Source organism: Cariama cristata, unplaced genomic scaffold, assembly GCF_000690535.1.
Source record: "Cariama cristata isolate BGI_N322 unplaced genomic scaffold, ASM69053v1 scaffold24305, whole genome shotgun sequence".
NCBI lineage: Eukaryota > Metazoa > Chordata > Aves > Cariamiformes > Cariamidae > Cariama > Cariama cristata.
In genome coordinates this window covers 840-13,568 of record NW_009616138.1, presented here as the reverse complement: position 1 = coordinate 13,568, position 12,729 = coordinate 840, and the positions used below count along the sequence as shown (strand labels likewise).

The window sequence follows — 12,729 nt, the reverse complement described above, 5'->3', positions numbered from 1 at the left end:
AGTCAGCCTACACCACATTTAATACTCACTTGTTCAGACTCTGACAATTTTTAATACAGAAGTCCAGGTCATCAGAAAACTGAAAATCCAGACTACTACTTAGAAACTAAGAACTGATGAATAAAAACTACACCAGTTTAAACTACTTGGAGAATTCAAGTTCGGTCCCATTCTGTACTCTGATGTGGTGTGAAGAATCTATTTGAAAAACAAGTGCAGAAAGAAAAAAGTGCTATAGCTCTGCTGGGGCAATGAAGGTGCAACAAAATATATAAGCAGGTGAATTAGGTTTAAATTTTGCATAGGGATGAACTCTGAAATCACACAGCGTTCAGAAGTCATTTAGATACTTCTCATATCCTAGTTTTTCAGTCAAAGCTTTTTTTTCTGTGAAGCTTTTGTATTTGTTACTTTACATTAGGATAGCATTTACTGTGCATGCTATGACAAATGAGTCTTTTGTGCGCTGACTCAATGAATTTTAACAATCGAGTCTCAAGGTACGAGAGATTAAGGTGGTCTTTTCATTTCACATACTGAAAACAATGTTAATTTATAAAAATCAGTTGCAATCTACAGCGGGAGCAGGAGTAGAATCCAGGTTTCCTTGTTCTGAGTTTTGCAGAGCCACTTGTCTGATAGCACCGCACTGTGCAATGACCTCTGACGATAGCATAAACCACAGAACTAATGATGACATGGGAAGCACACTGCTCAGAAGCATCCACAGTTAAGAGCACAAACGCAGTGAAGGCTAGCACTGTTACCCATCAAGAAATGCACCCGCAGAGGTACCGTGTCTTTCTTGCACCATCTGCTGCGTTTTAGCTGCAACTGCAATCAAGAGAGCTACAACTGGGAATGGGCAAGGGACTGCTCTCAGAGCAAAGGCCAGAGATCGTTTACTTGAGAGACATTACATCAAGACTATCTGAAAAGTAACTTTCTAAGAAACAGTTCATTTATCAGTTTTAATGCACATCATGAATTGCCATTCACCATTTTGTTGGTTAGATGATTGGAAATACTGCTTTGTTGTAGGTCTGGTCACTAAGGTCCTGTGTGTGTTACGGACAGCAGTATTTCTCAGGTGCTACTGACATTGCTGCTTTTCTGTAGCCTCAGCGCTTGTCTCCATGCTGAGATGGCAACTACAGGAATGTTCAGTGAGGTGAAAAAGTTTGCCCTGTCCGGCACTACAAGTCCAACTGTGGTAAGTCGACAAGGCCATCCACGTTTCTCAGATAACAGCTGACATTGAAAGCACTACCACAAACCTCTCAGGTACCTCGTATGGATTAATTATCACTGCATTTCCTTTAGAACAGCATCTGAATGTTCCCACTTAGCATTTGTTAAAAATAATTAAGAGTTGGGTGGTTTTTTTACCTGGCTGGGCAGTAGTATCATTGTTTGCTGCAGAATAGAAAATATAATCCACAGTGACAGCACTTCGGGAGTGACAAGTCGTTACTTCTGGTATCCCAGTTTCAGGAAAGTAATGAGAATACACTGAAGACAATTTAAAATGGTGCTGCAATTTTGAAGACAACCTAAACAGGAATCAAAGAAAATAATTTTATTTTCTTGTCTTTCCTAGAAAGAATAAGTAATGAAGAAACACCAAATAATCCCTGGTTACAAACACAATTAATTATCTGGATATGCAAACTAGCATTTCTCTCATGCAATCAATCCCATAGTCTTGTGTTAGTGGCCTAAACCTCTGAAGGCAAAATGCAGGCAGCTTTTTCAAGTAAAAGGCAGATAACCTAACAGCCTATCAAAACTGGCTTCACTGACACTTTAGATATACATAGCTTTCACCTCCATCTCCACTTTGTCAGATTTCACATGTATCCTTATTCAGCAATCTCCTCCTCACACATGGGTAGAAGTGTCCATGAGAGCAGCTTATACGGAGGCAACAGACTATGAACTCATCTAACCAGGCCCTTCAGCATATAGAGAAATTAAGATTTTCAGGGTTTTTTTCCTCCCTTAAACTAAAGCTATCAAGTGCTTTCAAGTTAGGCTACACCTAATCTTCTTTCCTCCACTCAGGCTCCCGTTTTGTCTCTCCCCATCATCTGTCAGTCTGTTCCTCTTCAGTTGAGCCCATCTTGTCTCACCACTTTTTCAATGTTGAAAGCAAATTGCAAAACTGCACCTTTCAGCAAAAGAAATCCTCTCTCCCTCCCAGCCATTTACTCCTATCAGCTCTGCAAATCATCCATCCCTCAGCTGTACCTGCCTCACCTTGCACGGCTGCATTTTAAAACTGAGCTGCAATGTGTTCTGGTTAGAAACCAAGCAATTTAAAAAAAAAAGAAAATCAGCATGTAACCTGCCTGATTTAGAGAAGACAGACAAACGTGTCAGTTGGTACAACACAGAAGAGTAGTAATTTCTGCTCTTGTTACATGACATCCTTTTTAAGATGAAGCCAAAAACCCTACAAGCAGCGTTCAACATGTGGCATGCTATGGATTTATAGCATAGAACAGGCCTTCCTGTCTTGTTATCTACTTCTTTTCTCAGAAATGCCATTACTTAGTGTTTTTGATCACCAAGAGTTTTAACACAACTATCAGCAATGATACCGAGATCTCATTTCTGATACGAAATGGCTGACTTGGAGCCTGACATAACATATATACTGTTAGGGCAATTTCCTTCTTCTGTGCCTTACTTTATATGCCTTTACCAGTTTGGTAAATGCAAGTAATAGTCTTCCTTTCAAAGAGCAGTTACATTTTCTCAGCAGTCTAGTGGTGGCTTCCTCCTTCAGTTTAATAAGCAAATGTTTTGATCTGAGTAAGAGTTGTACTACCAAATCCATAATACTCCAAATTTCTGAGACTCAAAGAACCTAAATTCTCCCACAGAACTCCTGACAACAAAGATTTTATGATCCTTCCAGTTCCTTTCCCTCCTTCATCCCAATTTCACATTGTATTATAGGATTTTATTAGCATCCATAAACCAGTATCTCAAAAACAGTAAAAAGAGATGGAAGTGCCAACGCTTAAGCGGCTGGACAACACTGTGTTTTTTGTTGATTTCCCCCCTCCCCCCCCCTTAAAAAACATGGTTTCTGCAACTGGACTGAAGTTCACAGCTTTCCTATGATACCACTACAGAGCAAGATGTCCTGTTTATGTCAAGAAGTGACAAAAAACGTTAAAAGCATTCTTTTAATAAGCAGACAGAAAGTACCCTCTAAACTGACACCTTGCCTCTGCATTCCGTATCTGCAAGTTCCCACAAGAACACATACTCCATTATTTCCAGTTCTAGTCTTTTGCTGTCCGATCAGCCTTTTCATGCTTAAATGGATGATAATTTTAACTTTTTTTTTTGTCAGATGGGCAGTTGGGTTGGGTGACCATGTTGTATCAATGTCTGGAATCAGATACAAGTTTTGTCTAAAACCAAAACAAACCCCCAAAACTAGGAATCAGCCAAGGGCTTCCGTTTTTTCCCCCCAACACATACTTTTCAGATGCTATTACAATCTCCTGAGTGTTGTCCAGTTTTGCTGCTTCCAATTTTTCTCCTGCAGAATAAAAACACATTCAATTTACATTTAAAAATAAGATGTAGAGACCAATATTGAAGAGCTACAGAAAAGTTACAGAAAAAAATTCTTTAAGTACACGTATTTTTGCTGCAGGCAAGATACAATTCACAAAGCTTGATTAAGTCTTCTGTTCCATTAGTAAGATCCCCTCCAAAGACTCTTTCAAATTATGTCCCTTTCATTTAAAATTGTTTTTTCTGTCAAAGAAAAAAATGATGGATGAAAGATGTAGTAATACTCAGCAAGGAATCACTTGCTTTTTCCACTTGTTCCATAAAGTGCCTGCATTATAATACATAAACACAGAAGCAGAATGTAGGTTCATGCTACATACATGTGCTGCATTCCTCCATCTCTTTTTTCCCTAGTCACAGCACAACTGGCTTTCATGATGCAAACACAGTAGTTTAAATATTACACATCAGCTCCTGAATGGCAATTTCTAACTGTTCTCTTCAAAAGATTTGAATTTGCAAATGCTTATGTGAACAAATAACATTACACTGTAATGAGCCCAAGAAGGAAGTTTTGCAAGCTCAAGACACACTGGTTTTCCCCACTAGAACAGAACAGCTGTTTTTTCAGTACTACCTGAACAGTATTTTCAAAGGACCATGAAATTCATCAACCCAGAAACTGACCTGCATTTTCTTCATTTTGTTGCTGTTTTATTTCATATACACAGTTTTGTGAAATACCTAATTTTTTTGGCCAAATTGGAATAGATAAGATTCTTTGTCCCCTTGGAAACTGTTCTTGTCCAGAGACCTAAGAAAGACAACATGAGCTTTTTTCAGACAGAAATCTGGTTTAAAAAAAACCAACCAAACAAAAAAAGAACCCCAACCCAACAAAAAAACCCAAAAAACCCCAAAATCTGAAAGAAGTGGACATTTTATGCAAAGTTTAAAGTTTTAATCAAAGAAAAGCCCCAGCCCCTTAGAATAAATCTTTTCTAATGGCTTGTCAAATCTCTGTAAAAATAACAACCCTTATGTACACCCCACTTCGCTTACGTTTATTAAGTTTTTTGCAGCTACACAATTTTTCAAGATAGTCCTTGTGACACTAAGCTGGGAGACTACCAAGACTACCAAGAACACTTTTAGCAACGTAACAGGACTGAGTATATACAGCTCCCTAGCAGATGCTTACTTTATCTTCATGATGCTTCTGGGAGCAAGTCAAGTCAAAGCAGGGCTGGAAACAACTACCCACTAGCAACAAACACCAGTGGGGCTATTTTTTCGTGTTTTCTCATTGTATGTACGCCAGTTACTTTCTATTAAATAGTATTTGACACATCCAACAGCTACACACAAGAGCTTACAACAAAAACCATCTAACCCAAAACAGTTTAGGTTCAGCATCTAATTGCATTTTTGCTTTCACAATTATTCTAGCCCCTGTAATTCCAAGTTTATCTAAAATAAATGTCATCTTTCCATGGAGTACACAGTAGGTATTTGATTAAGTAGTTATTTTATCCTACCGAAAGACTGGGACACTTAATCATGGCGATATAATCATCCTGTGGATAACTACATTTCAAAAAATTGATTTGTTTGCAAGTTTTTAATTTCAGAATGCTAGAAGTGGATACAACATTCTGTAAGGCACAGCTAATATACCGAAGCTTCTTTTAGTAATCCCACAGTAACTTTCGCTTTGCAGACGGTGTATAGGGCACTAAGACTGGTACTGCAATGGAAATAATCACAGCTACAGCACGCTAGCACCAATGACATATTTCTCTTTAACTGGTATTAACCTTTTTTTGCGAGAAGTGAAAAACATAGCCTACCTTCCCTATAGCAAGTCCTTCATAATTTAACTTTCCTTCCTTTATAAATCTGTACAATGGAGAACCAGGAACAGAATTGAAGTCACCACAGATGATAATTGGACAGAAGGTACCATCCTTCTGAGAGGCAACACTAGCAATCTCTGCCAGGAGCATTGCAAGTTGGGTCAGTTTGATGTCCCCTCGCCTTGGGTTGTACAGCAGATGTGTATTGGCTATACAGATCGCAGCATTAGTTTTACAGTGAAATCTAGGCTGCAAAAGCAACACCAATCCAACGTTGTCCCTGTCCAAGAGAGGAATATCATGACGAAAAAATTCCACGGGGGTTGATGAAATCAGGCTAAATTTTGAAGCTTTGAAGCAAATAGCACAGCCATCAGGTTTTCTCCCTGTCCTCATTTTATACTCACAGTGATACCCTGCAAGAAAGGCAATTAAAAATATAAAATACCATTGTATAAATGGACTATTTAAAAAAAAAAAAAAAGAAAAACCTCATGCTACTTTTCTCACATGGCAGTCAACACTCAGTCTGAAGTACCAAAGACTACGTGAAGTTCACATAGAAAAGTGACCACAAGAGCCTTTCTGTCCTGTCTAGCTTAAGCTTAGATACTACAGCAAATCTTTTGCAATGTGTAAGCATCTACATACTTAAAGATACCAGGCATGTTCTTCTCTTCTCACATGGAAGAAAACCCAAACCAAAACAAAAAAACCACAACCCACATGTCACATAAAAGTGGACTGGCGTATTGAAGTTTTTTCTGGATGTTACCACAATGGTTTAGGAATAATACCAGTGAAGCATTCTAATCAAAAGCAATAATCACTATAAGTCATAAATTTTTGTCTAAAATGATTCATTGAACAAAGGTCTCTAACATATTTACACAATTATTCAGTTAGCAGCAAGCTTTCAACAGGGAAACTGAGACGCTTATCAAATGACAGTATCAGAGTTCAAACAAGTCCACCTGAAGAGAGTAATTTGCCAAGTTCTTCATTTTATGTAGAGGTGAAACACAGCTTTTAATGAGACTTTATGAAAAAACTAATGATCTTGAAAGAATATCTAGATTTTGCCATTTTAAAATGCTTCTCTGCCCAGTCCGTGCCATATGAATTCATGAAGTACAGGTCCACGAAGTGGAGTGAGTTGACCTCCAAGCTCACATCAGTGTTGCAAAAGGGGATTCCCACCCCTCACTCCCAGCTCCAGACCATGTGCTCTGGCCACTTGTTGTGGCATTTACTGTTAACTCAGTAAGCCAACAGAAAAGTAAATCAGGAAAATAAAGTTAGTCTGAATAGTATTCTGGTGAATTTCACCAGGGTAAAGGTCTAGTGAGTGCCAGAACTAGCCCAGGAGAAGGGCTGGGACATGCATCTGGGAGGTAAGGCGGGGAAGAGGAAGAGCTACACCAAACTCCAGATCCTCCTCCGGTACAGCGGCAGAAAGCTCAGCTGCCCACACGAGCCTGGCCTTACAGTGTTGTTTCATGTTTCAAGTGGATTTAAATCAGTACTGCCATTACTCTACCTTCTTTACAAACACTGAATTCTGGGAGCTAAACTACCTCCAACTAACCAAGAAAGAAAATGGTACCAGTCCAGTGCTGCTGGCTCCTCCTGGCATCAGACAAGTACCAGTGCCAGGAAGAGAGCGGGGCCCTGGGACTAGTAGGAGGTGTAGGGCACAAAAGAATTAGGTCAGTTTAAACCACCATGGAATCACACCCCTAGCAACATGTTCCTTCCATAAATTCACACGGGAGAGTGGTAAGACAGTGCTATTTCGGCTGACCGACAGTACTAGTATAAAAACTAATGAATATGAACCGAGCATGGATAAAATTTAGTGCTGGTATTTGGCAGGCTTCAAGCCAGAAAAACACACCCTAGAAAAGTTATCCAACAGGAACACTCGTAGAAAACACTGAGGCAGTTTCAAGAGAGCACTTGATGAATTTATAAAAGGGGGTACACAATGTTGTTGCACGTGATGGTAAGAGACTTGATTCTTTAAGAGAGTTTGAGGAAAATGGTACTGGGACAGAGGAGAAGACAATGTATTGGTCATAAGAGTTTCGTCATACCCAGGGATTCCAAACTTGACTTGATCTCTGTTCTATAGTGGTCTTCTTGGACTTCTTGTAAACAGAGTACCTAATGCAAAAGTTTACAATTAAAAGATATTAGTAAGTATATCAAAATATTACTATTATCATCTCTCTGTTGGCCAGTCTGCATAGGTATAGAAAAAAATTCAGAGGCTTTTTACCTCCATAATCCCACAAAAGGATTGACTCTCCTATAGAAAATGCTCCTTAAGATTATGAAGAAAGCCCCAATTCCTCCCACTCATTCTCAGACAGACATACATTTTCAGGTGTGAAATTAGATTTAATCAAAATAGTGACCTGCTAATACATTCTCAGCCATTTAGGGGATGGCTAAACGCCAGAGCAATGGGACGAAGAGGCCAAAGGGACACTTTTCATTAACTACAGAGTGGACAACAAGTTTCCATATTATAACAACCTGAACCAAAGATCAACCTCAAAACACTCCATTAAGAGAGTTCTGAGCATCCTGGCCTTCTCCCTGCACACTGCAGTAACACAGAGATTTACAACCATCTCAGGACACTGACAAAGGTCTGAGTTCCTGAAGGGTAATGAGTTAGCGCTGCTTACTGAACTGCAGAAACAATCTCCACGTACCCAGCTGACACTAGCTCATTCAAGGTCTCAAAGGAGAACCAAATCTCAAACAATATTCTGAAGTCTCTGCTTCACTTTAAGGTTACAGTTCAAAACAATGAATCAGTTAGAAGTCTATATCCTTTAGTGAGAAATTCCTCTGCACAAAGGGCACCTGCACCTACTAGGGTCTGTGAGCATCTGGTCGTCATGACTCAATGCACTCAATGCAAGGCATCGCCTCTTTACTCCTCTCAGTGCTGCGTTGTGTGACTCCACAGACTTTAGCAAGTACCCTGAACTGAACTGCTCTTTGCTAGAGGGGCTGGGCTTCAACTCCAACCCTTCCATGCTGGCGAACTGTCTGTTACCACTAATAGCACCAGGCAGATCCTCACCAGAGTCCCTCAGCCCAGTGGTCCTCCGAGAAAGTCCACTAATGTAACTCACTGTAAAGATACATACAGTATGTATGTATAAATTTCTTAGGAACAAAAGAAGAGCTTGAAGAGGACCTTAATCTCCACCTTCCTGGCTACATACTAACATAATTGCATTTTTCAAATGGTACGAGGCAGTTTTTCTGTGGCTTCCCTAATACACCTACTTTGATTTTTTCAGTACTGTTTTCTGACATGGACAGGTTGGATTCTATCACCAAACTTTTATTGGCCTGAACAATGACCGAAGGAAAAAGTCTACTGACTTGACATCCTGATTAAGATTAACAATAAGTGATAAACGCTGTCAAAACCAAACAAAAAAACCTACAACCAACCAAGAACATGGTAAGGTATTTTTTCAGACCTCCATGTAAGCAGAAGTTCAGAGTTATGTCTCAGTAGAGACCAGCAAGCTTGTTCACAAGTCAAATGGTGCAGAGTACCAGATGAAGAGAGATGAACACCTGAGAAGAATACTTTTGGATCAGTCTCACATGAACGCTATTAACAACTGCATCTTTCTCTCAGCCTTGAACATTAATCTCAAGAAAATGGAGATCCACATAGCTGCCTCTTCAGTCTTTATACAATCAAAAAGTAAAACATTTGAGTCTGTCTTGCAAATAAAGGATTCAGACATGATTATAACCCCTCCGTTACTTGGTCTAACAAATGGCTCTGAAGGATTAGCAGCCAAATTTTAGACAGGGACTTCTGATTCACTGAGTATACAGACACTGGGTGTAACTACTACCTAAACAAATATGAAGTCAAAGTCACACACCTGGAAGTTAGAAACCTGCACTCCTGGAGGTTGCCTTAATTTAACTCTCCCGCATGCATGCATATTATTTTTCCTCCACAGAAGCCTGGTGTGCAAGATTAAGTGCTTGCAAATAATGACCAACTATTCAATCTTGCATGCCCTTTGCACTAAATAACTTATGGCACAATTAAAGAGAGCCTCCACCTGCGGAGCTTCCTAAACTGTACAGTCCCAGAAGCTGAGACTACCCTGGAGAAAGGTGCTCTGTTCTCCTACTCTAAGCATCTATCATTAACTACTGTTACAAACATGACACTAAATTAGGCGGACCTTTGACCTCTGCAAGTATAGCTGTTCTTATGTTCAATGCCTTATTTACAGCACTCAAGTGTGCTCTAGGCACAGACTGAGAAAGATTTATGTGAAGAAAGAAGGTTTCAGAATTATAAAAAAATTGCAGCGTATCAGCAGAACATCAAAGTCATGTCAAAAAGACCATTCTAGGAAGTTATGGACAAAAAAGGCAATTATGAGTGATATGTACTGTAGAGTTTGCCTTTGCTGTAAAATCACATCACACAGAATACACTAATTGCATAAGCATAAATGAAAACTACTGTTAAGCATGACATAACTAAAAGCTCAGTTGGATTCACCAGACAGCCCACCTATCAAAATAAAGAACAGCAAGAACTTGCCACTTCATTTTATCAGTTCTTAAGAAATATACACATGCATATTTTCTACTCACATCTGCATCCAGCTGTTTGATTTCTTGCAGAATGTTGGGAAATCTGTATGTCCAGATTAACAACCGTTGCCTGCAGTGTTTGTACAGGTGCGAGTTATCTTCTAACAAATTCTGTGAGAGGATATTGTAGGACATGACTGTAAAATCAAATTTTGCCTCACTTTCTGTATTGCTTTGGTCAGTTTGTTTATTTTCAAAGATTTGCATTGTTCTACTGTGCTGGCAGAAATACTCCCAGTGTCTTTTGACGGTTCCTGTTAAAAGCACACGAAGCAGAAAAAGTTATGTAATATACCATATGACTTCTTACTGCTCTTAGAAATCATTCTACAGACAACTACTTGTCTTTCAAATTGCTTAAGCAATTCTAAAAGCTTATTTGATTAGCAGTGACTTAGACCCTCTATTTAAGATGAACTTTATATAAGCACCAGTGAAAACTAAAGTTTATAAGAATATATCTGCCCATCATTAAGCATCCAATTATGTTTCAAATATGTGTTTCTCCACTTACAAGTCTCATGGACAAAGATGCTTTTCAGCCTCTACGTCTGAACTCATCTGAGAGCATGCCAAGGTCCAGTTACCTGTGCTATCAACCAGTGGCAGACTGCAGCTTATAGCTGTTAGTATCTGCCCTATTTGGGCAGTAAATTTCATCACTGTGCTTACATTATTCAGGACTTTATCTAGTATTGCAATGAATACAGCAAGGCTTTAAGTACTGTTTCTATAGTGGGAGAGATGCCGTATTGCTCTTCAGTAGGTATCTTTAATTACCATCACCTTACAACATGTGAAGAAAAGCTAACTAGGAAGGACCACAATGATAACCACACTCTCAGATAAAGGTATGTCAAGGAGGGTTGAGAGGACTCAGCCATAAAGGCACAAAGCAAACTCCCTCCCTTCAGCTCCTGAAGATGGGTACGATGTTTCTAAGCCTTATGGATATTTGTGCCCAAAAATCCCTTTGGGATGCTGATGGCATCTGTTGGTCTTTTCAGTCATAATACAGCTTCCAGTTTATTTTGTTAAGGAGGTGATTTATGCAGGAGGGCCTTAATTTTGACTGTGCCACTCTCTTTGTTTCACAGTAGACAAAACTGTTAATATCCACAATATTCAGTAAAACATTTGGATGCTATGTAGAAGACTGTATCTGCAATAAGCTAATGCAGACACTTTGAAGTTTCACGAAAGTCTGTTACTAAGTTGGGTAGACATCTTTGCAGTTCTTATTGTATTTATCTGGATGAGGGCATTTGCTGTTTGCTTTGCCAGTCATGGTCTGACACAAAACTTGCTAACATGCCAGTGGCAGAATACAGTTGTAAAAACAAAACTGCACAATCACACTGGAAGCAAACACCATTAAACCTCAGTCCATTAATTCTCAGTTATCTAGGTCACAGATAACTCAACTGGCTCATAAAGAAGGCAATTCAGGTCCAGCATGACTTACGAGCTCAGGTACAGTGCAAGGAATGAAGCTGCACAACCGCCAGCCCAGCTCAGCCCTACAGCAAGTTAGCTAAATCTTTTTGCTTTAGAAGAGTTCCCAAGTTAACAGACATGATCTGGCAACAGACACCTGTGAGAGAGTTGTCTGAACCAAGCTCAAGACTCCCCAGCTGGGCAATCCCTCCCATAATTGACTGTGTCCTACCCCCAAGCACAGTGAACCTAGTTCCGGCAGACTGTCTGACAGCACAAAATACAAGTTTACAGACTAAACAGCATTACAAAACTTCAATATTTTTAAGACAGATGTTTTCTTGAGAGAGGTGCCAAGAAAAACAGGAACTCAAAAGGTGCAGGCAATATTGCTTACAACTTGTTAGATGTGTTTAACATTACAAATAAACAAGGAAAATGAGGAAAGAGCATCTTTTACCTTTCTTCCTGCTATGTTTTTCTTCATTCTGTGCTACAGAAAGACACAATGCTTCCTTCTGATTAGAGAAGTTTGTCTCTTCTTCAGGAGTTGAAGTATCATGCTGGCCACTGAGTCTTCTCTTCTTTGTCAATGGTTCTTCTCCCTCAGATTTCATACTGGGGTTAGGTAGGTGAAAGCAAGAACTTTGTGTGAAATTGTCAAGCTGCCAATTAGAGTTCTGAAATTGTCTCCAAGGTCCAAAAAACGGAGGGAGTCTCCAGTTTGCTGAGAAATCAACTGGAACAGGAAGTGGAAACGAGGCCCAGGGATAGTGCCCAGCCCATCTCATGCAGCTGGAAACTGGGCTATTCAAGGTGAGTATCTGAGAACCATTCCAGTGGGTGATCCAGTCTCTGCCCAGCCTCTGCATGTGACGGGGCAGCATGGAGGGTCTACCAAAGAAAGCACAGGTTTCATTACTTACACAGAACTACATCTACCTCTAGAAGGCTGTAGATGCAAGTCATCCTGGTCATGATTTACACAAGATATTATTTCTCGACAAGTTAACGCATACAAGATATTCAAACCTTTTTAGATATACGTATAAGATATTTAAATCTTCATCTAAATGATATGCAAAGTGGGACTTTACAAAGCAACCTTGTATCTTTTTTCCCCTTCAGGTTTACAAATGCCATTTAATTTCCAAACTCTATCCATCTGAATAACTATTTACAAACTATTTTCTGCCTTGTTGAATTCAACTATCAGATCTTTCAAGTGCTCAGTGGA

At 39.5% G+C, this 12,729-nt stretch overlaps 1 protein-coding gene across 1 annotated transcript; it reads right to left on the bottom strand.

The window, feature by feature from the left end:
* Positions 1-1,389: 1,389 nt before the first annotated feature.
* Positions 1,390-12,399, bottom strand: ANGEL2 (angel homolog 2 (Drosophila); the record flags this gene model as incomplete). The annotated part of the gene is made up of 7 exons (XM_009700081.1): positions 11,953-12,399; positions 10,056-10,309; positions 7,490-7,559; positions 5,388-5,809; positions 4,225-4,351; positions 3,499-3,559; positions 1,390-1,553 (listed from the first exon to the last, which is right to left on the bottom strand). Coding segments are annotated over exons 1-7 (1,525 nt in total), but the record flags the coding sequence as incomplete, so codon positions are not given.
* Positions 12,400-12,729: the final 330 nt, after the last annotated feature.